This window comes from Convolutriloba macropyga, chromosome 6 (genome assembly GCF_964194025.1).
Source record: "Convolutriloba macropyga chromosome 6, txConMacr16.3, whole genome shotgun sequence".
In the NCBI taxonomy this organism is placed as follows: Eukaryota; Metazoa; Xenacoelomorpha; order Acoela; family Convolutidae; genus Convolutriloba; species Convolutriloba macropyga.
In genome coordinates, this window is record NC_134473.1 from 34,075,162 (window position 1) to 34,102,845 (window position 27,684).

Sequence of the window (27,684 nt, forward strand, 5' to 3'; positions counted from 1 at the left end):
ATAATTTTAAGTGTTTTTCTATTTTCTTTTGTTTGATTCTTGTTTAAATAAAATTTCCCAATAATTAGAATACTTTTTGTCTATAATATCTCAAAAAGAAAGAATATTTTGGACTTTGCCAAATTGTTGTGACACCAAAATAATAAGATTGGTGTTTTGTTGAGTCCCAGATTTTAGTTCTTTGGTTCTGAGTTATTCATTTCAGTTGCCAAGATTAGAATATGCATTATGATTTCACTGTGTTTTTGAATTCTCAGTTTTTAAGGACCATTACGATGAGTTGTTGTATGACAATTATTAGCCCGGTCAGTTTTTTAGCCAATCAATATTTGTCCATCCCAAGGTTTTGGCCATCTTTTGATGTAACCAGATATGTTTTTAATACTTCTAATTTCTGCAGTATCATGATGTTGGTGTTTTTCTGTCAAAATGTTTTCTTAGTTTTTATATCTGTGCGACCTTTTAAGTTGATTCTGAATGCTGTAACTGTTTTATATTAAGCTTGTTTCAACAATCGACTGAAATCGTCCCCGTTATGACAGGGTTGTATGTTTACCAAATCTTCTCATTTAAAGAATGTTTTAAGAAAAAAGAAAATTGTTTAGGATGCATTACGATTTTGCTTGGGAAGGTCGAACTCTTCCAGGCGCTTCCAGATTTCTTCCGGTTATTTTTTTTGTATGGTCATTTGAAGCTCTATTACTGTTCAAACAGCGAAGCAGAGAAAGACGAATTCCTGAGTGAATGCTTTCTCTTACTAAAAATTTGATATAAAGAATGTTTTAAGAAAAAAGAAAATTGTTTAGGCTGCTGTACGATTTTGCTGGGGAAGGTCGAACTCTTGGAGTCGCTTCCGGATTTCTTCCTGCTGTGTTTTTTGTTTTGTCTTTTGAAGCTCTATTACTGTTAAAACAGCAAAGCAGAAAAACACGAATTTCTGAGTGAATGCTCTCTCTAAAATTTTGATTTAAAGAATGGTTTAAAAAAAGTTGTTTAGGCTGCATTACGATTGCGTGAATACTTAGTCTTAATTAATACGTTTGTGCGCGTGACTTTATTTCGCACTCTGTGTTATTAAGTTTTTTGCTCTTTTGCGTGATTAGATTTTGATTGTACGTGACTTACTTCATTAAATGAGATGCCTTTTGCACTTTAACCCTTGTCTAGTTTGAGCAATTTAAGGTAAAAAGAACTCATGTGTAATTAAATTTTCTAATAAAAAGGCTTCTGAAGTGTTAATTTTAACAAGCTTTGTTTTTTTGTCGCTGAATTTTTTCACATTTTTAAGCGGCGTCGGTAACTTTTTCAACGCAAATCTTTTTAATTGCTTTTGAACGAAGTAAACGTGTTGGTCTTTTTGTAAACGTGTTGGTCATCTGATTTGCCAAAACTGAAAAATGCCAGTTAATTATTTGTGAAATGCTGACCGATTGGATTTTTAAAGAGACCAGGGCAAGCTGATTACTAAATTGGTTGTAATAGTTTCATATCAAACCCCACGGATCGCTGAGGCATGGCCATTTCCTGCAATTTCTACTGTTTACTTAATGTTTGTCTTTCTGCAATTTTCTTATGCTAATAAACAATAAGTTTTATAAGAATGCCGCAATTGGTTCTCGATTTTGATTGGCCGATAATTTTTGCGTCATCTCCGTAAAATGACATGATTGATAAGAAATTTATCAAGATAAAAATTGAATAATTTTTGGCACTCTTATAATCGGCATAGTATTACGTCAGCATAGTTGTACGTCACCCATTAGCTAGCGTCGACTATGGGGGTGTCAGGATAGGATACGTGCAAGAGAGCCGACGTTGTAAAGAACCGACGTTAGAAAGCGCTGAAACCTGACTAGATTTAAAAAGAGTGGATAGCAAAAAGTTGCCTTTAATTACTGTAAATTGTTAGTTGGTTACTAAGAAATGTACTTAGGTGAGTTAATTGATCTCATGCTTGGTTGCTATGGTTTTATATCAAGTCCCAGAAGCCGCTAAGGCATGACCAAGGTCCGCGATAATTTCAAGATAATTATTTATTAATTCGCTTTGTTTCTTTAACTAGAAAATATTAAAATTGCATTTCTCAAATACTCGGTTATGATTGGTTGAGAATTTGGTAGTCTCATTTCAGAAGGCAATTTAAGTGGCTGCAACATTTATCGACTGATAATCTTTATAAAGTTTTGGCTCTTTCAATCGGCTCTTCACTTCGGCTCTCTTACAAGTCACCGTCAGGATAATTCACCCAATTCGATTTTACGCAATACTATTTTACTCATTGCCAACTTTAATTTACCCTATTGTTAATAGCCGCCCTCATCTTCTTAGCCGGCTATTATAGCGCTCCTATTTTTTTACAGTTCAAAGAATTTGAATTGTATTGGGGCGGTGTCTTTTTTAAGATCTGTTCACACATTTTCATGATTTTTGAAGTCAAATTGGAGTAGTGATTTTGGTCACGCCGAAACAGGAAATGGAGCGAAAAAGCGAGTGGTTTTGCGGCGTGGATTTTTTTCGCTCTAATTTTAAAGTGAGAAAACGGTGTTAGAACAAAAATTCGGTTTCTCGGTAGTGGTTTTTTGTTCACATGCGGCAATTTCACTCTGATTTTTACTGTTTTTTTTATTTTTTGGATCGGATTTTTTTCTAAATGGTTTTCCCAATCCATTCACAGCTCATTCTAGGCCTATTTTTTGTTTGAATTAAATTATTTCTCGCTGGTGGTTTTTTTGTTCACATGCGGAATTTTGACATTGATTTTCTCTTTTTTTCTTATTTTTTTATTTGATTTTTTTTAAGTGGTTTTCTCAATTCACTCATAGTCCATTCTTTGTCAAGTTTTTCTGTTTAGGCAATGAAAATTCTTTGAATTGTACGTCAGGACTTGTCCTGCTATGTTTTTTTTTACTTCGTCGAATAAAAAAATGTTTCGCTTTACCTCATTTTGCCGCTTTTTCAACATTTTGCGTGATATCTTTTTGACTTCTCTAGGCTAGTTTCTCTCTTCTCTCATTCTGCTAAAAGTGATTTTGAACATCAGTTGCTCAGCAAAGTAATTCAATATGAACAGAGTCAGTATAAAAAATTGAAGTCAGAAGTAGAAACGGGATAAACCCTTTAAAGCCCAATTTTAGATGCCCGCTATTTGAACGTCGTTCCTATAAGTCTTAGTTATCATCCCTAATGCTTATTGGTATTGATAGTAGCCCCTGTAGCCTCTCTCTAAGAAACAGAAGTATGTTGTGTTCAACTACGAAATGCCATCAAAATAAATCGGACTTAAAAAATGTTTTTGTACAAAAATCTTTTTTTTCAATATCTTCTATTCTTTCAATCCCAATCATGCTTATTGGAATCAATGGCAACTATTTTCTGGCAATCTGCCGGGTATGTTTTAAATTACCAATACGACGATTTAGCCGACTATATAATTAAATGGCCCGTCGGACTTGATGTGAAACTATCACAACCGAACATGGGTTATTAATGGCTATCTTATTAAATGGCCCGTGGGACTTGATAGGAAAATGTCCCAACCGAACATCGGATAATTGAACGGAAAGATCAAAGAGCCTTGGGTAAGTTGGCATTGGGTAAAATGGCTTTGGGTGACATGGAATTGTCATGTAACCACTATGGCCATGTACTTGATATGCATTTATGGCAGCTGAACCTGTGACTTTAGCCCTGGTCCATTTGCAAATCAGTTCGGCTCGCATTAACATATATGTAATTGCTCTTTGTTTTATTGGCACTTTCAGAATCATTTGCAGTTTCGGCTCTCTTAAACGTCGGAATAGTATTACGGCGATATAGTTCTACGTAATCTTTTTAAAGTAACCTCGATAGTTTGTAAATTTATTTAAATATCAGATTTAGATATAAATTATGCGCATTTTTTAACAATTGAATGTAGCTCTTCGATTGGCTCTTAAGTGAAAGCTACTGTTCAATTGCTGACCAATCAGATTGATTGATGCAGTAGAACTAACGGTATATAAGCCGATGTGAAAATTAGCCGAAGAAGTCAGGCAGGGAAATTAGAAATAATTGAAAAGGTAATAGCTGTAAGTAAACATAAGTGGGACACGCAATTCTGTAACTCACTTGCACATGAAATTAACCAATTAGGGCATGCCCCAGCAGCCTATTAGATTTGATATGAATCTATCACAACCGAACAAACTATCACGGCCAAACATATTCTCGCAATAAAATTGGTGCGTTCTGATTGGTCGGTTCCTACGGCTAAAATTCAGTTCGGCAAATTTTTGTGTCGGCTAATATTCACGTCACTCTAACGTCAAATGCGCAATTGCAAACCTGGAAACCCTGATGAAACTTTCGTATGTTTAGGTGATAGGTAATTAATGAGAGAGAAGTGGAATTAATGTTTTATTTCATTAAAGTAAGTTCTGACATGTTCAATAAACGCCGTCAGCCTCTCAACGAATTTTTTAGGTGCTATCTTTTTTGAATTTCGTTTTACATGTCGCCACTTTCACGTTTCAATTCTGACCTACCTCTATCACTTTCAACTGAATATACTTTAAGCCGCAAATTTACCTAAATACTGTCAATAAAAAACAGGATAAACCAGTAAAGCCCGGACAATAAGACTTAATGTTTAAAGACTTAAGTGCATTAGATAATCAAAAATCCTTTTTGTATGCTGCTGACTGGTATTTGTTTTAAGGTTATTGTAATCCACTTTAGCGAATTTATTGATTTTACCATGTTTAGCAAATCTCGTGCAACTTCGAACCAATTTAGAACATTTGAAAAAATTAGGCAGTCGACAAATTTTCTTTATTCTCCTCTAGTTTGTCAGTGGAGTCAACGACGGCTATTTACCGGCAATCTACGGGCTATGTTTGATATTTTGGCGTCGAGTGCAATGCTCAATCATTGTACCACTACTATAAACTGTAGAAGTTATAAATACTTTTAAAAATGTATATAGCCTTAGATATCTACTCCTTATAATGTTCGATAGATAATGCAAACTCGCTCAAATATACTAAATTATTGATAATTTTAGTTCAAAATTGCCGTGAGTACACATTAGTTATTTCTACTTAACTTATTATTACTATAATTACCATAATATGGTTCTTGAGCTAAACTTGAGTAATATTCAGTTTCCTTTCACTTTCAGTTGGGCTGTCTTTGTGAATTGATTGGATACGTTTGGTGCTGTATCATGAACAAACAATTTTATAATAACTGCTTTTCCTTCATCCGCACACTTAACACAGTAACGCAAACGAAGTGAACTTGAGTTTGACTGCACTTGTAGAAAATTCTCTTACTGACTTATTACGAAAAGTAGAAATTGACCGTGCATAACACTTGCATTGTCATCTTATAAAACTTGAGTTTTATAATTGATGAAAATTCAATTGAACTTAGAACCGCGGAATAGTTCACATTTGTTGATTAATAAAGTCTTAAAATAGCGTGAACTCAGCACCCGATTTCGGAATCGAACAAAACCTCAAACGATGATTAAAGTACCCTGATTTTAATTGGCAGATTCGTTATATTGAGTTATGTTTCGGTATGCATCTTTGAGTTTCTGATCTATTTTGCCCATTTTTTCTCTTTGTTCTCCAAAATATTTGAGAGCTGATGATTGACTGAATCAATCGAAGAAGTGTCGCAGTTCAAACGTTTGACTTAACCACGATATAAGATCATTAAGAAATTGATGCAGTATTGTTGTTGTTAGATCTTTTTTTGTGGAAGTATTTGATACGGAACCATTCGCAAGTTTCTCTCTACTGAAAACGCGAGGATGTGTTTTGATATTGTTTTTTATTAGCTCTGGGCGAGATGAAGGAACTTCTGTGGATGTTTTTGGTTGATTGCAAAATCTTCTTGCAGCATTATAGGTGAATTATTAGGGTCGCCAAATGAGAGGGCGCATTTATTCAATAAATAATTCGCCCAATGAGAGGGGAGTGGAAAAAGGTGCTTTAGACTTGTCGGAAGCGATGCAGAAGGAGAACGTAAATGAATTGGTTTCTGTGAAGTGGATTTTAAAATTGCAGTGGATTCATTAATTGCTCTCGAGTGCAGTTCAAAGCAATTATGGTAAACGTGCGTGTCTTTTGTTATGCAGATTTTTGCTTAACTGTTTTTGCACTCTTCTTGGATTTTTTTCGCTCTCAGCCCGTAAAGCTGAGTGGTTAAGGTCTCAGATTACCATCAACGAGGCCGTGTTTGTGAATTCCCATACTGTCGGCTTTTTGAACCTTGAAACTTCTTTTCTTACACCACTTCTTTTCATGAAAAATTCGTGAATTGTTAATGCTTTCGGTGTTTCTTTGTCGCTTAGTCTCGATGATAAAATTTCTCATCGAATTAATGCGGCGTTGTTTTCACTTGTTGTTGTTTGTTTGTGCATTTCTCGCCCAATTGAATCGAAAAAAGATGTTTTCCGGTTTTTACATTTGTATGTTAGGCTTAAATTATTATTTTAGTGTATTTTCATGTGCTTTTTATTTTTGGTGACGCTGATTTCAGAATAGGTTCTCGTTTTTGCCAGATTCTATTCTTTATTTTTTGTTACTTTAATTTCGATTGTTGACCACAAAATTGGTATATGCTACCTAAGCACGCATGGTATCAATAGTTATTAATTGCTCTCGTACGGAGTTTGAACCATTTTTGTAAAGGTGTTGATGTTTTTTATGCAGAATTTTCGCTTGACTGTTTTGACTTACGATTGATTTTTGCACCCTTCACTTAATCGTTTTGCGCGGTCTAAATTTTTCTCATTTAAAAGTTCCAGCAGTTGAACGCAGTTTGAGGCAGGTCACACTAAAAGTCAAATGAAATATGCGCGGAGGTTGGTGGAATCTCTTGCAGTTTAAATTGTTATTATTGGTTATAAGGGTATATAATAACCTCTAATGATGTCATTTGAAGCCGGCCTTAGTGACGGTATTTACCCCCACCCCCTCCCACTGAAGAAAGCCACAAGAGATTCAAGCTACCGCTAGTCGTTCGAGAATATTTTTACCAATGTGATTGTTTATGTTCTAACTTCTTTTTATTGTTTTTGATGGTTTTGCCAACACTAGTTTTCGGAAAGAAGAAGTTTTTGAAATTGTTTTTGAATTGTCTTGTCTTTTTTTGTATCTATAGCCCTATGCTTTTTCGACTGTCAAAGTTTGATGTTGCTGAAAATTGCTGATATAGTTTTTAATGAGTTTTTTTTAAATCAGGTTTTGTCCTTTGCTTTTTATTCGTCAAGATTTTGTTTCGACCATATGAAGTCAGAATGACTTCAAACTTGCGTTTTATTCATTCTTTCGTTCAATCTCAACTGAATTGCGTGCTTGACGTCAGTTCGCACTCTTAGTGGTGAGAGTTTATTCATTTGCGTGATTAAGTTGTTGGTAACACGTGCCTTACCTCTCTCAAAAATGACCTCCTGGCTCTTGCAGATAACTATAACATCCGCACTTAGTTTTAAAAATGACATCTTCTTTTTTGGCCTTTTTAACTATCGTTGTTGAGACTGGAGATCTACTAAGCCATCGCAGCTATTTTCTAAGAATCTACAAGCTATATTTATGGAGTTGAACCATAATCATGACAGTGATTTTCCAAGTAATTCATTTTGTATATGTGGACCGTGAAGTGTTGTTGGTTGATAGGTGGATGATTTTTGTAAAAGTTGTTGTTGATTAAGAAATCTTAAAATCAAAGTTCAGTTTTTTAGTAGATAAAAAAGAACTTGTAGCTATTGTTGAATTACACCGGCCTTCTAGTTAGTTGTCGCTAGTATTTGTATCTCTTGATTCAATGACAGCGGGTCGCCTTCAAGTTGGTTGCGATCATTTTATTCCTTCTCTTTTAGTGTGCTTTTAGTTGCTCTCAAACAATTTCGGGAGCAATGGTTTTCAATCATTTGGTCTTCAGGAGTTTTCTCGTACGACCTTTTTTCATGTGATAGTTTTTCGATCGACCATATATCTCTTGGTCCTGTAAATCAAATCGGTTTAAGGCCCTAGTGCATTGGCTTGCCGTGCAAGTGTAAGATGTTTATTGTTCTCTAAGATAGATCTCCAAAATGGTTGGGAAAGATGTAACACGATTTTCAATGTGTGCATGATGTATTTTTGTGTCTCGTGTCACTCGTTTTTGATGTCGTCCCCCCTTTACCTTCTCATACAACTGTGGTTTGGAGCTTTCATTTTTGGATTTTTAATCACGTTTACCTTTACTAAAAAGTTTTTACTTTTTTATTGCTCAAGACGGTTGCAACATAACTCACACACCAATCGTTTGTCAGCAGCTTTTTCTAAATACTCTTTCCATGTTTTCGTGTTCCGAGAAAGGTTAAATTTTTTATTTAGAATTTTTTGATAGGTTCATGAAATTCTTGTCATGTTGCGAAGGGCAACACTAACTTTGCATTCCGTAGGCTTTCTACTTTCTAATTAAAGCAAAAGTTGTAGAATTCGAATTATGAAGACAGTTTTAGTTCCGTTTTAGTTGTATTGTGGGATCTGTTTCCTTTTCCCCTAATATAATCAAACTTTTGTGATGACGGAACTGCCACCTTATTTGTTTTATTTTACAATGAGTGGAATGTGTGTTATCTATTGAAGGGTATTTTTGATAAACAATGGACGTGTCTATAAAATATCGTTAAATGTCATTGCTAGAGGGTGATGTTGCACGGGGGTAAAGGAAATGGTTCCGTGTTGTCCTGTTTGCGACTTTTTGTTTTGTTTCTGTTTTGGTTATTTTCATTTGGATTATGTTGTCTTGACTTGGTCTGTTCACGTGGTGTCATCACTTATGTGCCTGAACCACTACCGAATTTGTCTTCTTAAATCGATTAAATCAACTGCTCATCTTAAAACGTAAGTGTTTAAGTACCCTCGTGGTCTTCCAAGCTACAATTTTTTAAAGAGAAAAGGCTCCAATTCAGCGAATAATCTGTAAATTAAGCAAATCTTAGATCCATCCAATCGTGAAAAATTAAATATGTTCATAATCTAAGCTGTTAATCCGCTATCAGGCGCACAAATTAGTCAGTGCTTTTGATCTCTTCTTTGCTACTTTAAAATTAAATACTGAATTTTGAGTATTGAATACAGATTCGGGAGTGGTTCTAGGTGGTAATGATTAACTTACTAATTTTGTTATTCCATTTATCACTAGCGTTTGTCTCTACTTCATGCTTGGCGATGCTGCAATAGCGAGACGCGTCGTAGATTGTATATTAACATGCATAACATAAAATGCATTATAACACTCACATATATTTGAAAAATGCTGGTATAGTAACCAACCAACTGACTGTTGTTATTACCTGAGTTATAAAACTGAAAACTGATTTAATGCTCATAATGTTGGCTTCTGACCAATAGCCCAACAGAATATTGACCATAAACCACAGATTGTGCTGATTAAAATAATTCGATCAATCGAGTAAAAAGAAAAGAAAGTTTGAACGTGCTCCAAATTCGAGATCACGAAAGTGCACCTTGTTGTCATGGTGCATCAGTTGCTTTTATTTTACAATTTAATCAGCATAGCAATTCTTGATGTTCAATTTCTGATCTTCATTTTGAGGGTTAATGAGAACGCTATTAAAATTTTACTAATTTGAGCCCTATGTATTAGTCTCTTGTCTACTTTACACTGCGTAACTTTTTAAAATGTGCAAATTTTTGCAGATCATAAGAAAATACGGGATTAGTTTTCGATCTCGGACACGTTCTAACTTATTTTCCTTTCATCTTGATTGTTAACGTTTGGTTTTCGGCATAATCTGACGGATGATTGGTCAGATATATGATTGGTGATAATGCGAGACGAGCTGTGATTGGTCAATAATAGACAGACTGATGATAGTGACATGTAGAGAGCAACAAAGTTGAGTGCTATGATGGAGGCCGAGTGTGGAAATGTTGTGTTATGTTTCAGTCGTTGGCAGCAATGAAGAGGCAACAGGGCATTGCAACCACAACTATGGCTGTCAGACAATCCATACAAGATAATGAACTGGTGAGACATGTTAAAAGCTTTTTGAGCTCATTAAGTGCGGAAGCAGCACTTGGTGGCACAAGTTTATAACAATTATAACCCTCATTTGCGCTCGGTTACCGGAAACCAATACATTACCGTGGACCAACCACAATGAATTGACAATACTACTTGGGATGATCACCCGCCTATGAGTCGCAGTCAATATAGCCCCCCCCCCCCCCCCCAATGATGGTTCGTATATGCTAATGGGAAGAAAGGGCACGGTTTAATTACAACAGCTAGGTGTTAATCAATTTCACCTGATCGTCCTCCTGAGTTAGACTCATGCACTCAAATAGATCCAGTTTTTCTAAAGAACTAAGCATATGGTTCGACTGAAGGTCATCGTGATTTTTCGACGTTATCACATTGATCAATTTTTTATACCGGTAAACTTTCTACTGAAATGGTAAATTCTTTCCATTTAAATCTTCTCGCTTCGCATTACGGTAGTTGTAATTGTATCTTATATAGGGACATAAGACATAATAGATACTGATAGACGAATGAAGCATAGCTGTCGAAAGTGAATAAGCTCAGACTGTTGCCCAGGAATACGCCCCCGCGGCTCTGTTTACGACCGGATCACTAATTGATGTTGATCTGTTCAATAATTTACCTATACATGAATTCATTGTAGAAAATAGTGGTGTACAAGAGTACTCTACAAGCCCTAATCTACCCCATATCGAGCACTACACCACATAACTTCACAATCTGGAGTGCCAACAAGCCGACATTCTGCTTCGAGTGCGAGGGTCTGCTCTGGGGCCTGGCCAGACAAGGTCTTAAGTGTCGAGAGTGTGGTGTGAAATGTCACGAGAAGTGCAAAGATCTCCTCAACGCCGACTGCCTCCAAAGTGAGTCTCTCTATCTCTGTTGTTTAAATAAACAGTCGTATTAAAAATAGTTTGGACTAGGTTCCTAAGTGGTCAGGTTCTGGGTTGAAGATCATATAGAAATCCCTGTGGTCTTTCAGGTTGGTTACCAATAATCGTATAATGTTGTATATGATTTGGATGATTTCCTGAAAATTGTTCAAAATATGATTTCCTTGTAAAAAGAATCATATAATTATATATTAATATGGATCATATATTAGTGTGTAGGTCAAAACATATGATGCTTGCATGATTACCAGGAAAAGTCAACCTTGGTTATGGACTCCATTGTTTGACTCTAATGGTCTTATTTTTGTTCAAGTTTTATATAGGAAAAAATAGCGGTGGGAAAAGGAGTACTATATTAGCATCTGTGGCTGTTATGTTGGGTTTTGAAAATCGCAATGGTTGACAAAAGTTAGTTAATGATAACAATATTAGAACACAATGAAATGTCTGTTTTGATGCAAGAGATGCTTAGGAGCTGCTGAGAAGAATGCGAAGCATGGTGACGGTGACAAAGTGAACACAATAGTGGCTGCGATCAGAGACAGGATGAAGGTGAGAGAGAAGGAGAAGGAACAACTCTTTGACACAATCAGAACTGTATTTTCCGTATCAGCAAAGGAACACGTGCAGCAGATGTCACACGCTGAGCAGATCGTACTCGAAGGTCTGTCTCAGAGACTTCCTCTTTCTCTCACACCCTATTGTTTAAAAGCTGCTCTTGTGAGATAAATCATGTCGATGACCCCTGTGAAAAATCACTGATGCTTTTCGATTTTCAATAATTGCAGGTTTTTGTTAGCTGTCGCTTGACTAACTTGTTTTGCTGGCTTTTCATTTGTGATCAACGAAACTGCTGGACTATTGGCTCTAGGCATAGTTTATTATAGATGTTCACGATGTCATGAAACGTAGCCTAGCAAAGTGAGCTACCTTAATAGATGTATTTAGAAAAGATTTGGAATATTTTTGGAATATCTTGTTAGAGGAATGTGGTTGCCAGAATACTAGAATTCTCTTTATTAATTTCTGCTTTACAAAGTTTTGCAAGATAGAAGTTCATCGAGATAGACTCTTGCAAATTCCAGCTTCTGAACTTTGGATCTCATCCTGGATCCACCGAATCACTTCGTCCTGAAATTAAATGATCCCATTAAATTTAAGGTACGCGTAGCCATTCTAGATAATGATGTGTTCTAGGTTCCTCCAAATGGGCAGCGCGCATCTCAATTACTGTGAAGTGTGCCCAGGGACTAGCAGGCAAAGACAAGACTGGGGCCAGTGATCCCTACGTCACAGTCCAAGTGGGCAAGACCAAGAAACGTACCAAGACAATAGCCCAGGAGTTGAACCCTGAGTGGAACGAAACCTTCGCATTGTAAGTTAACGACAAATTGCAAGTTAACGTAAGTTAAAGCCTGGATTGTTGCTTTTGATTATATATTCCTAACAACTGCTTATTTGCAATTATGTCTGCTGCTATGTTTCAAAGTATTCCCAATTGTACGGGCAACTGATTAAAAGTTTTTGCTATTTTGAGTTTTGTTTGCTTTTGTTTCTAGAAGACTTCTGATAACAGGTTTGAAACATCGTCTATTGACTCTATCAAGGGGATTTGTGCTTCAACTTCGGCTATAGGTTCCTATGGGTCTGAATTCTAATGGCCAGTTGCTGGGTTCTTTCACTTTATACTAATAAAGCTACTGAATATATGAAGACTTCCACACAGTTAAAAAACATTATCTTAAATTGCAGCAGTAATTGAAAGCCACAGAAAAATTGCATTTTAAAGTCTTCGCCTGAAAATTTTTTGGGACGCTGATATAAAGGAAAATATTCATGTCTGTCTCTGCGACGAAATCAGTATCATTACTACGACATTGCTGGCGACCGGCACATAAAATCATCAGATAAACTTATGAACATGCTACTTAAAAATCGACATCGGAGACGAAGCCTAAAGGTGTGAAAAAAGTGAGTAAAGTGATGGATATTTGAACAATTGATAAATGCAAACGTATGAGTGTATTTTAGTGACTGCCACAATGCCTCGGACCGAATCAAAGTGCGCGTGTGGGACGAAGACGATGACCTGAGAGCGAAGTTGATGCAAAAGTTAACGAGGGAGAGTGACGACTTCCTTGGTCAGACGATCATAGAAGTGAGGACCCTCTCTGGGGAGATGGATGTGTGGTACAATTTAGAGAAGAGAACAGACAAGAGTGCAGTCTCAGGAGCTATCAGGTTGCACATCAGTGTCGAAATGAAAGGGGAGGAGAAATCTGGTGAGCTTACACTCCTTTCATTTTTAATCTAAGATTCAAATCATGGTTAAAAATTAAACGCAAGTCCATTTATATCAACGTTATGACGATTGATCTCAAATGGTTTTTAATAGCCGCCTTCATCTTCTCAGTCGACTAGTATAGCGGACTCAGTTTACCGACTCGAAGAGGAGTATTGGAGAAGTGTCTTTGTATGACTCAAAGTTTTTAGCGACTATATACGTCCTGTGATTTTTATGAGATTTTTTGCTTAACCGATCTTTTCTTGTGCTGCTTTAATTTTTCAAGTGACTTTAATCACGCCTGATCTGTTTTTGCACGATTAATAGCCGCTTCAGCAATGCCAGGCGGCTATTATTGCGCTCCTAATTTTTTTTACAATTCAAAGAATTGTATTACGGGGCTGTCTTTTTTTTAAGATCTGTTCACACATTTTCATGATTTTTGAAGTCAAATTTGAGTAGTGATTTTGGTCGCGCCAGAACAGGAAGTGGCGGGAAAAAGCTAGTGGTTTTGCGGCGTGAAATTTTTTCGCTCTATTTTCAAGGTAGAGTGAGAAAACGGTGTTTGAAAAAAAATTCGCTTTCTCGCTAGTGGTTTTTTCTTCACATGCGGCAATTTCATTTTGATTTTTTACAGTTTTTTTCTTTTTTTTATTTGGATTTTTTCTAAATGGTTTTCCCAATCCATTATCGTTTATTCTAGGTCTAGTTGTTCGTTCGAACCAAATTTCATTTAATCGCTATTGGCTTTTTGATCACATACGGCTTTTTGACATTGGTTTTCTGATTTTTTTAATGTTTTATCTGATATTTTTTAGAAATGGTCTTATCAATTCACACATAGTCCGTTCCAGGTCTAGTTTTTCGTTTAGTCAATGAAAATTCTTTGAGTTGTACGTCAGGACTTGTCCTGCTATGTTTTTTTTCGTCTAACAGATTTTTGTTTCGTCTTACCCTGACTTTTTCAGTGACTTCAGTGACTTCTACTGCTTTGTGGTTGAAATTTGTCTGCGTGACGTCATTTCTACTTTTAGGTCGATTGCGTGACTTACCCCAATCAAAAAATGACTTCTGAACTCATTCATTGAACTTCAATTTTTATGAACATTTACTAGTTATAGATCAATATTGTGCATCTAATCAGTGCCAAACGTATATGCTCTAATTCTTGAGTATTAGAGTCTTGAGTTTCTGGGTTCGAATGTCAATTGTGAAAAGGCTTTATTGGGGTCTCAAAACAATGACCGTACGTATCTAACCCAAACAATCTAGTGGTCTATCAAAGGACTTTTTGTCAATCTGTCTATCTTTCTTTAATTGTTTAAATTCATGGAAGGCCACAAGCGTCAATCGCGGCTATTTTCCGGCAATCTGCCAGCTATGTTTCAGATTGATCTCATTCAGAATTTAAGCTTTTAACTTAATTCGAGGTGGTTTTCTACTAAATTTCAAATCCAAAGTTTGTCAAAAGTGGTTTTTTTCATTTCAAATCCTTGAAAAGGTCGGTCTAATAAACTCTAATACCAAAATTTTAAGCCATTATACAGCCGCTCTTAACTAAAGTGAGCTCCTCCCAATTCAGCCTGCGTCTGTCGTTTGAGAGCACTTCGGCTGACCATAGTCGGTTATGTTTAACCATTCGAAGCAAATATTTTAGTTTAAGATGCAATTTTGATTTATTTGTCATTTTCACCTTTTAGTTCTTTTTAACAGTTTGTATTTATTTTAATTGCTCTCGAACGAATTATTTTAAAAGTGTTGGTGATTTTTTTAACGCGATTTGTTCGCCTGAACGTTTTGGAGCTTTTCTTCCAGAACATTCTTTGACTTCTCAAGTGACTTTTTCACGCTTTCATTTTTCATTTTTGCGTGATCTATTTTGCTCTCCCACCGAAGTAACGATTGTTGCTAAAATAAAATCGCTTGCAGCATAGCGAATGGAAGGGCCTGATAGCCGAGTGGGCAGTGCTTCTGGCGAGGGATCGGGAGGGCCATGGTTCGAATCCCGGCATGGTTAACTATTTTTTGCACCCATAGAAAAATTTATCTAGACTACAGACTTTGAATTAAATTGCCTAGCCTGTCGTTCGAGAGTTGTTATTCCGACATTAGTCGGTTTATATTTCAATTTTTGATAGTACTTGGTGAGTTTTTAATGTTTGTATTGCCAGGGGTTTTAGTGAACTTTTCATTTGATTGCTTTTCTTTTTGAATTGATTTGTCTTGTATTTGCTCTTCTGGCTCGTTTTTTTTTTGTTTTCAATTGTTTAAATAGAACTAATATATAGAGTGTCCGGGAGGGGAGCCATTGGAATATAATGCGGGCCAGTTAATAACGATAAGGGCACTTCTCACATTTTCTCTTGTGTCTTTTGAGCGGTCGATGATAAAAATCATGATTTAAGAATTTTTCAGAATACTTGCTGAAAAGTTGCAATTTTGAAGACAATATTTATAAAATTTTGGATTCAATTTTAATAGCATGTTTTACGTGATTTTGTTTTTGTTGCTCTGAATCCTTGTTGTTCAGTGAGTCTTTTGTCTATTGTTTTTTAATCGTGTGATGGTTAGTTTGAAACTAGCCTTATCACACGTTCTGTTGCGAATAATTGTTTAGGTGTCGCAACTTGTGAAGATTTTCCATGAAAATGTTATCAAATTCTCCTTTTCGCTTCTAACTTGTTTGCTCCGCTTTTAAGTTGGTTTACTTCTAGTCAATTCCTGAGTCTTTCGGCTGTTTTTTTTTACAAGATCTGTTCGCATATTTTTTGAGCTTCCAAAACGGGAGAAACAGGTGAAGCCCACTGGGCATCAGGTTTCATCAGAGGGCGTAAGCAAACTTTAATAGTATTTCAAGTACTTAGTGGGCTGAAGCTGCTGGAAAAGCTTATTTTCAAGTTTAAAAGGTCATTTGTGGAGTTTTTGATCCCAATATGGTGCAAATTTTTAAACAAATCTCTTTTTTTTGCAATTTTTGCAAAGTTTTGGGAGAATTTTTTCAGTTTTTTGAGCTTTAGTGCCCTATAAAACTTTTTAGGGCTTGTAAATATTGTTGTAAGAAATATAAGCGACTTATCAATAAAGTCCTCAAAGACAGTGAAGTCAACGGCGGCTATTTTCTACCAATTTGCCGGCTTTGTTTACTAATTTATTTTTGATAAAAGGGATTTTTGGTGTAAACACAGAGATATCGATGCTCAATGTTGTGGCAACAGTAATTGATAGAGTTAATCAGGCTTCCAATTCTATAGGTCCTAATTATTCTAAGTTTTGTTGCTCTTGTTGAGTGTAATTACGGAGTAATTACTTAATCTAAAATATTTCAGCTTCCGGTTTGTTGCTTTATTTCCTGTCACTTATCAAAACGTCTGCGATACTGTACATTGAATATGATCACTAATCTAAATATGATCGTACATTTAATTAGCAACTCTGATAGATGTTAAAGATTACTGCTACATTTTGATATTCTGTGCTGCATTTCACGCGAAAGTTTGCTGCCGATTTTCCCTTTGCCCATTTATTTGATGCAATATAACCTCAACCATTTTATTTATTTCGAGTTTATCTTCGAATTGTCGGAATTGGGAAACGTTATTATAGTTGGCAATATACTTTTGTAATAACTTGATTGGCTAAACAGATTATATTTCGACTTGCAAACTGGCTTTCTGAAACTGACAGTCCAATGTATTATTATAATAATGAGTTTTTTTTAAAAAAAATTGCAATGTGTTTATTTGCAATATGGAGTCCGCACTGTTCTACTGATTGGGTGTTAGATATATATTCACTCACAAAAACGTCACCGTGTGAATCGTATAAGTTTCACGAAACCTGACAACTTGCTTGGAAGTCCTTAAAAACAAAAGATCCTCAGTGGTGATTCATAACATGATACGAGTTCGTCTGTCAAAAAGTGTCTCTACCTTTTGTATCATAACACATTGTTCTGGTTTTGAATTTTTACTGCATAAATGAAAGGGAACTAATTATTTTCGAAATCAGAAAAACAAGATTTGAAAAAATGTCTTAAATAATTTTTAAGTAATTAGCGTCACTGCGTGAGCACTTTAGATAACTGTGTACTTTTTCCTTTCTGAAATGATGAAAGGTGTGTTTTAACACAATAGGTAACCTGACCTGAGTTGTCAAATAAGTCTAGTCAAACTGAAAAGTATAAGGATTTTTCCTTCCGAACATAATGTTTCTTTTTGCACACCCTTGTTGAAAAAACTGCATTTTGGCGGAGAACGACTTGCTCGGCTTTATGATTGGTGGTGCATTTCTATTTAAATGCCGGTATTAATTGGGAACATATGAGCAATCATATAGTTGCTTCTATTTACAAAGCTGTTATAATCCAAGAGGACTAGTCTTCATGTTCTGCCATATCTTCCTACCTGGTGAAAAGAAACAGTTGCGTCTGTCCGAATTTGGTATCTACAACTGCATTGGAGCTTTTTCATCATTCGAACTTCGATTAACCTAATCTAGATTTGTGTAATTGAAACATTATTAAACAAGACCAGTGTACTAATGTGTATTATGTGGGTGTGTAGGTGCTTCCTACCATGTGCAATACACGTGTCTACACGAAAACCTGTTCCACTACTTGTGTGAGAACAACCCCGACGCCAAGATATCTGCAACGGGGGGCAACATGTTCAGACTCCCCCAAGCCAAGAGTGAGGAAACGTGGAAGGTTTTCTTTGATGACGTAGCCCAAGAGGTGTGTGATGAGTTTGCACTCAGATACGGAGTGGAGAACATATACCAGGCCATGGTGTAAGTAAAAGTTCATTTTCCAAAACTCGTATCAAGTGTAAACGACAACTCAATTAAATGTGCATGAAACAACATGAACTTATTGCGTACTGTCAAGCAAAGTTTGCTGCAATTATTTGGGTCCTGCTTCGTCCTTGATCGATTTTTTTTTCGGTTTTTTCATCGATTTGAGCGGTTTTTTCCTTGATCGATTTTTTATCTGAACCTTTGGCTTTTGTCCTCAAAAAGGAAGTTTGTGGTAATTATATTAGTCCTGCTGGTCTTTTTAAAGTTGCTCTCGAACGAAGTTTGAAGCAATTATTGTAAACTTCTTGGTCTTGCAAAATTTTTGCTTTACTGTTTCGACTTTTGGAGTGACTTTTACGCCCTCGACTTTTTCGTTTTGAGTGATTTGAATTTCGCTCTCATTTAAGTTCCTTAGCTGAACGCAAGTGGCGGCAGCTCACCACTAAAAGTGAAATTGCGCCGAAAAGCGCGCAAATATTGGTATCATTTTTTTCGCCTTAATTTTTTATTAGTGGTTATAATGGTATGCAATATCCTCTAATGACGTCTTTTGAAGCCACTTGGAAATTTTAGCCCTCCCCCCCACCCGACTAAAGCAGGCTGTAATTGATTAGAGCTTCCATTCATTTGTTGTTCGAGAGCAATTCGTCCGAGAGCAATTTTTGTCCTCAAAATGGGAAACAGGTAAAGCCGAGCAGGTAAAACATTAAGTGGCCGAACAGTTCTCTTAGAGCTGTACTGGTTTGTAAGTGTTCAGCTGTTCCTGAACGAAGCTTGACGCAATTAACGTGTGTGTGTCTTTGTGAAAAATGTTTGCTTGGCCTTTTTTGCGCTTTTTGCTCTAGAACGTTCTTCCTTCTCAAGTGAATTTTGCACGCTTGGCTCCTGAATTTTTTGCGTGATCTCAATTGCCGTTGAAGAAAGTTTGTTAACATAAATGCGATTTTAGCGTTAGAGTTGCTAAGACAATATAGCCTACTGGTTTAGCTGTTGCTGTTATCCTGGAGTTTGCGGGTTTAAATCCTTCTGCAGTTTGCAGAGGATTTTGCCATCCTAAAAACGTCTAAGCAGCACGCCCTCTAAATAAATCACCGATTTCTGATAGCAGTTCGACGTTGTTTCTTAAGTTAAACAGAGTTATTTTTGCTGATTAATAACCACCCTCTTATTTGAAGTTAGTGAGAAAACGGTTTTTGAACATAGGTTCGCTTACTTGCTAGTGTTTTTTTTCTGTTCATAAGTGGCTGTTTGAATTTTAATTTATTATTAATTGCTCTTGAACGAAGTTCTTAGCAATTATTGTGAACGTGTGTGTCTTTTTTATGAAAATTTTTCGCTTGACAATTTTGCGCTTTTCTAGAACATTCGTTGACTTCACAAGTGACTTTTTCACGCTTTCGTTCTTCATTTTTGAGTGATCTCTGTTGCTCCGAAGTAAAGCTTGTTGCTAATATACAATCGGTACGTAGCTCAATTATTAGTGCGCGTGGTTGTGGAGCGGGAGGTCAGTGGTTCGATTCCCTGCGGGGGAAAGGTTTGTTGCACCCATTAAGAAAAATTGATCTAAGCTACAGCCCTGAATTGAATTGCCTCGCCTGTCGTTCCAGAGCGTTTCTTCCGATATTTGTCGGTTTATGTGATTTCCTGCTCTCACTAACGGCATTTGCGCACGTGACATCATTTCACTCTTTGGCCAAAGTTAATTTATGTCATTTGCGTCATTAGATTTTGATCATACGTGACTTACCTCACTAAATAAAATGCACTTCAAAACATAAGTTTTTTTAGAATTAGTTTTAGGTCAAAGGAACTCCCATGTTTAATAACGGTCACGAGTGAAAAGGTTTCTGCTGAGTAAATTTTAACAAGCATAAATAATTTATCGATGAATTTTTTACATATTTGAGCGGCGGCTGAGTGTTTGAGCGGCGTCTGTGACTTCTTTGGCGTCGATAACTTTTTCGACTTTCGATGTCTGTGTCTGTTTCTATCTATTATACTGCATGCACGTCTTTTTTTTCTTAGCTATTCCGGGAATCTTGCGGCTATGTTTGTTTAAGTTTTTTTAGGTTAAATTTTTGTTTAGTCATTCGTTGAAAATTCGTTGCATTGTAGATCAGGACTGGTACTGCTGTTTTTTTTAATTCACTGTACGAAATTTTGTTTCACTGCACCTCAGTCCACAGCTTGTTCAACATTTTGCGTGAAATCTTCTTGATTTCTGTAGGCTAGTTTCGCTTTCCCTCAGTCTTGAGTTAGTGTCGAAAAAAGAAATCAAAAATGGAAACAGGATGTACCCATAAAGCCCAATGCTTGCTGCTTGAACTTTCTCTCAATTGCTCTGAAACAAAAATTGTAGCAATTGTTCTTTTCCTCTTTTCCTGTCTGTATTCGAGTTTTTGCTTTACCAATTTTTTGTGCGACTGTTTTCTCAAAAACAAGATAAAAATAAAGCCCAGAGGGCGTTAAATGACTAAGCAGCTCTCTTAGAGCCTTACGTCTTACTAGTCTCTATCTATGCAATTCACTGACCTCACCCTCTAAAGCTAGCATCTCTAGGCCCCAGCTGGCTACTGCCGAAACCAGTCGCTCGCCGCTTGTTTGAGAGCAACTCGCCAGACGTTAGTCGTGTAGTTTTAATTTTTAGTTAGCATATCGAATGCATAGTGAATGATCGAATGAAAGTACGAGCCCATCGGGGTTTCGGTAATTAATGCTGGCTATTTTTCCGCCGAGTTTGATCTTTGAGTAGAGTATTATTGCCAGCCTTGGAGAGCTGAAAAACAAGGAGGCTCGGTAATGTGCGTTCGCACATAAAATTTCGACCCCAGTCATCCGCATTTTTGGCATAAGTGTCTACCAAATGAGGAACAGATTTAAAAAACCCAAAAAGTCAAGTATTTTTCAAAAAAAAATGTGAACAGAAAGATCGCCTCCAACGCATATAACTGCAAGTGGAGTAGAAAATGCCGCATTAGATTGATGAGATCAGCCAATATTAAGAAAACAAGTCAAGAAGAACAACAAAATCAAGTAACATTAACAACAAACGTTAATTACATCCAAAACTATGTCTATTTAAAAAAAACTAACGAGGTCAAAATAATTTCCGATAAAACAAACTAAACAAAATAACTTGTACTTCACTAAAAAAGATATGGGAATACTCCATAATAAGGCTCGGTAACATTTATACAAAAAAGAACAAAAACAGCAAAGTTAAAAGAAAATTGGCTAAATTTTTTAGAAACAATAAAGTAATGAAAACCATTAGATTAGATATCAATTGAAAACGCCTACTTGTTTATAATCACATACGCCGCTATAGGAGGGAAGTAAGACCTGTCCTTATTCAATTTTTGATGTGGTTAAAACGTAACAACAAATAGAGACAGGAAACATAAGTTCAATTGAAACTTGCGAGAAAATGCTGTCAAAGCCGTAAAGCCATATTTTGCCCCTCAAAATATTTTCAATTGAGCCTACCTTGAACGCCAATAATTTGCTATGCGACCTCTTCGTAATGAGAATAGGTAACAAGTCGACAAAAGAGAGATAAAAAGGGGGCGAAATTCAGTAATACTTTTGTATTTTTTAAAACATTTATTTTCAAAGTCATGAAAAGCCATTAGCTACAAAATGAAATAATTATATAGGTTCGTTTTTCGTCCAAAGGAGGCGCTTGATACCTATAATTGTTTAGAATATGTCTTACGTCTGCAAACAGAACGTTAGATATAAATAAAAATCAATAGTTATTTTTTTGCAAAAAAACCCGTGTCGAAGCTAGTAAATTCAAAGAAATCTTTAGAAACGTTCGAGTTTGTACGATTTCACCTTCCGTCGACGACAATAATGTCATATGTGACCTATATTTAACGAGACTAAGTAACAAATAGAAAAAAGTTCAAAAATGCAAAGTTCAAAAAAGTTTTTTGTTTTGAAAACAATTGCTCATGAAAGCCACTATCTCTCTACTCATATCATAATATAGGGTCATTGAAATGGAAGTAGGAATAGCTCCCTTTGTAGTTTACGAGCATTGTGTTAGTTGTTTTTGGGTGTGTACGTCCGGGAAATTTAATCAAAGTGGACTAAAGAATCTTTTTCTGGCAATTTATGATGATAAAGGCTGAATTTTGAAATATTTGGACAAAATTTTAGCCAAAAAAATTGATTAAAGTAGTCAACAATACTTCACTGCCTTTAACAATAAAATCAGCAGTACTGCAGCACTACATATTTCAGCAAAATTGACGAGATTTTAGGCGAAAATTCCAGAAAATGTGCATAAAAATAACATAAATCAGTCTAATATTCGCAAAAATTTAAACCACAATAACTAGCTCTAGAAAACGAAATACAAAAAATGTTTTTTTCCACATTCTACGCTGGACGGGCTTTTTAATGATACCAGTCACAACTCTACGATGAATATATCGATTGGTCAAAATTGACTGAACATAAAAAACATTTGAGTATATTATTCCTCCCCCATCAAGAGGGGTCGGAACAAGTGTAATTTTAAATAGAATAATACACTAGAGGAGCGGTACCTCACTATTTGGTACATCTTTAAAACGTATTTTTTTCTACTGCCGAGTGTTCTGTGTATAGCTTGACGACGTGATGGACAAATTATAAATCCTGCGAGGGGTTTGAACTGCATATAAAAAATAAGAATTTGAAAAAATTATTTGGGATCGGTGCTGAGTTTTTTAAACGCTTATGACGAAATTGCTCTGCTCTTGAAAAACAAAAAAAGTCATTTTGAAACACTGAAATTCTACTTTTGTATCCATGTCGAGCAGGTTTTTTTTGAGATACAACCAGAACCATCTTTGTATGTGTTCAATATTTGAACGCCTGACAAAAGGGAAAAGCAATGACAGGGTTAATGATGAACCACAGCAAAAAACAATCTAAGACAAAAGGTTTTCACTACTTTATAAATATTGGCATCGTATTAATATTGTTATCCACAGCATCGTATTAATATTGGAGCGAATTTTAACACTGGTGGTGAAGAATAGTAAAATTAGGCGTAAAACCAATTCAATGAATGAAATCTGCTCCATTCGGTGTAATTGAACAAAATGGTCCTGCAGCCTGTTGAAACAACTGTTTTTTAAATAAAAACTGCTGTAGCCGTCGCAATGCAGTGATAATTGTATGTCATTAAAGACTAATGTGGGGACATTCTATGTCACGGATAATCATGCTTGAAGGCGAAATTCTGGTCAAGGTAATCAATCAATTTTCGCAATTTCTGAAATAAAGAAAAATACCTGGTTATAAAGTAATTTACCAATTCCTTCTTCAATGGCGCATTCTGTACATGCCTAGCAACTTTTTAATTTTTTAAATCGTTTTGTAAATTATGTTTCAGGCATTTCTCGTGTCTGTCTACGAAGTACACTAGCTCTGGAGTGCCTGCTCTCATGAGCACTTTCCTGGCCAACATCAACGCCTATTACGCTCACTCTGCCTCTAACTCAAATGTCACCGCCTCCGCAAGGTAATCAATGGACGATAACGCAAGTAAATTTTGAAACAATTCTTTGTTGGTATTTTAACCTGATTTTCGGCCTTTGTTGCTTTTCCTAACTCCTTTCATTCTGGTATTTGGCCGGCTAAATGGAAGTGTGCTTAGTGAAGGTAAGATCTAAGCCCCAAATTTTTGGTGAGCATTTCGTCCGGTCCGACATTGGTCGGTTACGTTCGATATTTTTTGTAGAATTGAGCCCTTACCAGATTATCCAGGACATTATTAATCAAGTCTTACTATTGAAATTTTGACCTGAAAGAAACGTTGCGATCGAAAAGTGAGAGGTAATTCGTGGTCGGTTCGAAAGAAGTCTGGTCAAGAGAAGTTTGTTAATGCGCTGCGTTGAGTGAATAACTCCGAGTTTCAAAATGAATATCTAAACTGACAATTAAGTTTTTCGCAAGCTCGGTAATTTAGTTTAAGGCGTAAATTTCAAATCTCAAACTTACTTTTTGTCGGAACAAGTTTTCAATGTACTAAAACAGATTCCAACCAAAAGTTAAATGAAAACCACGCCCTTATTTTTATAAGGGCATCGTTTTTAATTCTTGGTTGGATTCGTTGAGTTTTTGTACAGAACAGTTTTACACTTGTACATAAATGTTAATGATTTCCTTTCCTCTGAGGAGTCAATGCTTTCTGTTTGATATTTCAAAAGGTTTGAGCATAACTTGAAAATTTTCATATTTAAGATAATTTCTGGTTTCTCTAATTCTTTTCAAGTTCAATAAAGGACAACTGCTTAATGACACCGGAGAAAAATAATGCTTCGATAATTAAAAGAAATAAAGAATTTTTTTTTTCTAATAGCTGCTGTCAGCCTCTTGGGCTATTATGTAGGCGCTCTCCTTGGTCTTTTCGAACACGTTTTTCGTTTTACCTTTCGAACACGTTTTTCGTTTTAAATAACTCACGACTTTCAGGTATGACTTCTGACTTATCAGAACACTGCTTCAACCGAGGGGAATTTAAGTTCGTTCAGCTTTTTCACTAAGCTATGTAGTGGATACGATAAAGGCAAAAAGAGCAAAATCAAAAGAATCGCGATAAACCGATTAAGCCGGGTCATTAAGTCAGATTGCATTAGGCTGTCAAAGTTCATTAGAGTGATTGCTAGCTGTCATTAGTATTAAGCTTAATAGCCTGCAGTTTAGACCCTGAATCTGAATCAATTATATATTTAGAATCAAACCAAAATTTCATACCAAATTGAAAGATTTTATAACGTTTAGAATAAAGTCAATTTTTGTTTTCTGTTTCAATGCCGATATGGGTCAAGGGGTTCAACGACGGATAATTTCGACTATTTCTCGGCTATCATTATCGACTGAGCCAACAGCTTCATCAATTAATTTCAATAATTGTTGCTAGTAGCTATAATTTTCTTTTGCTCTTTCTCAGCTGCAGTAGGGCAACATTCAGGGTGCATTTGTTTTCCTCGGTTTGGTTTCAGTTGGTTCTAGATTCAAAATTTTGTTCAAAATAAATATCTGGGTTTTTAAAAATCTTTTATTGAGGCTTCAGAAGATTAGTTGGTAGCAGGTTTCAGCTATTAGCCTTTTCAGTATCCATCAGTTGTCTTTTGGTCAATTTTGTTAATTACAAAAGATGTGCTACTTATTTTTGTTATTAATAGCCACAGTCAACCTCAAACGGCTATTATTTAGGCGCTCTACTTTTTCTAATTTGCTTTGCTTTTTGGCCAAGTTTTTCGTTTTACAGAAGTCGCAATTTTCACTTCTGACTTCTGACTTACCTCGCTCATTGTTTCAAGTGAAAGGATTCTAAATTCTTCCGCGCATTGAATTACGCAGTGTAGTGAATACGGTCAATATCAAAAGAGCAAAGTCAAAAGAAACGGGATAAACCCATGAAGCCCGGTCATTAAGTCATAGTGCATTAGGTTATCAAAGTTTATTAGAGCGATCGCCAGCTGGTATTAGTATAAAGCTTAATACCCTTCAGTTTAGAAGCTGAAGTAAGTATAGGTTTAGAATCTAACTGAAACTGCACACTGAATTAGAACATTTTTTTGAAACTTAGGAAAACTTGGACAATTTTGTCAATTTCAATCTCTTCTTCTTTTTCTGTTTCAATCCCGATGTGCGTGACCGCCGGCTATTTTCCGGCAATCTGCCGGCTATATTTCATTGGCTATTTATAATTGCATGAGTCTTGCCAATTTCGGGAACCAATTAAAGAGATATTTTAGGGACATCCAAGTATTGTGCGGTATTCTGATTCATGTTTCGCAGTTTTATTTATTCCATTGATTTGAACGCTGAGGATTTAATTTTTTTGATCTGATGATTATATGTTCTAGGAGGGAGGACTTAAATGTTAATGGCATTTGAGGTGTTTTTTTCCCATAAATTCTGAAGTCTTGCTTTTGTGCCCCTTTTTGAGCTGATAGTATTGTAGCTTTGTTCGTGGAAGTGACGAGGCTTCGGATTGTTGTCGCAATTTTTCGGGTTGTTGTCACAAATTGTTGTACTTTGATGTTGCGAGAATTTTAATTGCTCTCAAACAACGTTTGTAGCAATTATAGTAGTCCTGTGGTCTTTTTAATTGCTCTTGAACGAAGTCCATAGCAATTATTGCAAACGTACGTTTTTTTTTTAATTTTTTGCTTGAGCATTTTGCGCTTTTCTGCTAGAACATTCGTTGACTTCTCCAAGTGTCTTTTTCACGCGTTCGTTCTTCATTTTTGAGTGATCTCTATTGCTCTCCCTCCGAAGTAAAGCGTGTTGCTAATATACGGTCGGTTGCAGCATAGCGAAAATTAGGGACAAATGGCGCAGTCGGCAGTGCGCAAGGTAATAAATCACGAGGTCAGTGGTTCGAATCCCGGTGGGAGAAATGGTTTTTGCACCCGCCAGTCGTTCGAGAGCAATTCTTCCGACATTAGCCGGTTTATGTTTATATGATTTGTCGTCAAGTTGTCGTCTGACGCTTTTAACTTTTCATCCTCACCAACGGGATAAGCATGCAAATCCTGGAGATCATTAAGTCACTGAGCACCTCTTAGAGCTCTGTTAGCTCAAAGTCTACATGTCACCAAAGATAGACATCAAATACTGGTTCAGAGGACAATTTTTGTCGGTTTGGATCCCCTCGAACCGAACTCGTGCTGCCCTCGAAACTCTCCTAATCAGAACCCCACTGCTAGTCTTTCCAATTCCAAGCTGGTTACGAACGAAGCCAACCGGTCTTCAGAGCAACTCGCCCTTAATGCGGTCTTCTTACGACTCGAAGAAACAAGTTTGTTTCTGATTTGAACGTTGACTTTCCTTTTCGAACATTGAGTTCTGTTTTGTGACGTTGAATTCTTGTTTTTGAACATTGGACTTTAACAGCATCTTATCTTATAATAAATAGAATTTAGAAACTGCTGGTAATATAAAAAGTCGATAGTTCATTTTGAGTCTTCCCATAAAAGTAACTCTTCCTGGTCTAAAATGCGGACAACCCCGTAACGGCACCTACACCTGCACGATCTAACTCCACTCAACCTATCTGCCCCCTTCTTCCGCCATCTACCTGCCCCCTCATCTACCCTTATCCTCTTCGTAATTCGACCTTTTCTCCACACGTTAGCACGCCTCCGACGCCTACCCCCAGCTACCTTTTTTAATACATTATAATCCTATATATTAAACGCGTGAGCTCTAAAGTGGGACAAAATTTTTGCATGTTTAAGGGGCCTCTCGAAGCGCATGTTTAAGAGCCGCATTGAGTAGCATGTTTAAGCGAACATATCGAGAGAGGTCAATGACCTAAAAGGCTCGAAAGTAGATGGGTGAGACTCGAACCCGGGACAAAAGACTGTTAGTCAGGTGCAGTTACCACGAGGCTAAGTGGGCTTAAAAGTATGCTCGCCCAGAGGGAGGATTTACTGTCCTGGGTACTACGTGTTTCTTGAATTCTCTCGAACTAAGTTTGAAGTTCTTATTGTAAACGTGTGTTTTTCTGCAAAATTTTAGCTTTACAGATTCTGCGCTATTCTAGAACACTCTTAGATTTCAACTAAGTTTTTCACGCTTTACTTTTTGATTTTTGTGTGATCTTAAATGCTCTCAATCTGAAATATGTTATTGATACGATATAAGCAATTG

General features: G+C 36.3%; 1 protein-coding gene across 5 annotated transcripts in view; it reads left to right on the forward strand.

Moving 5' to 3' along the window:
- Positions 1-27,684, forward strand: part of LOC142341632 (protein unc-13 homolog B-like) — a 238,982-nt gene that overhangs the window by 140,094 nt on the left and 71,204 nt on the right. For all 5 annotated transcript variants that reach the window (XM_075392735.1, XM_075392737.1, XM_075392736.1 and 2 more), the window contains exons 12-18: positions 9,952-10,032; positions 10,694-10,913; positions 11,416-11,607; positions 12,141-12,318; positions 12,975-13,225; positions 17,790-18,015; positions 23,411-23,539. In XM_075392735.1, the coding sequence (XP_075248850.1) occupies positions 9,952-10,032; positions 10,694-10,913; positions 11,416-11,607; positions 12,141-12,318; positions 12,975-13,225; positions 17,790-18,015; positions 23,411-23,539 (1,277 nt within the window). The remainder of the gene's footprint in view (positions 1-9,951; positions 10,033-10,693; positions 10,914-11,415; positions 11,608-12,140; positions 12,319-12,974; positions 13,226-17,789; positions 18,016-23,410; positions 23,540-27,684) is intronic.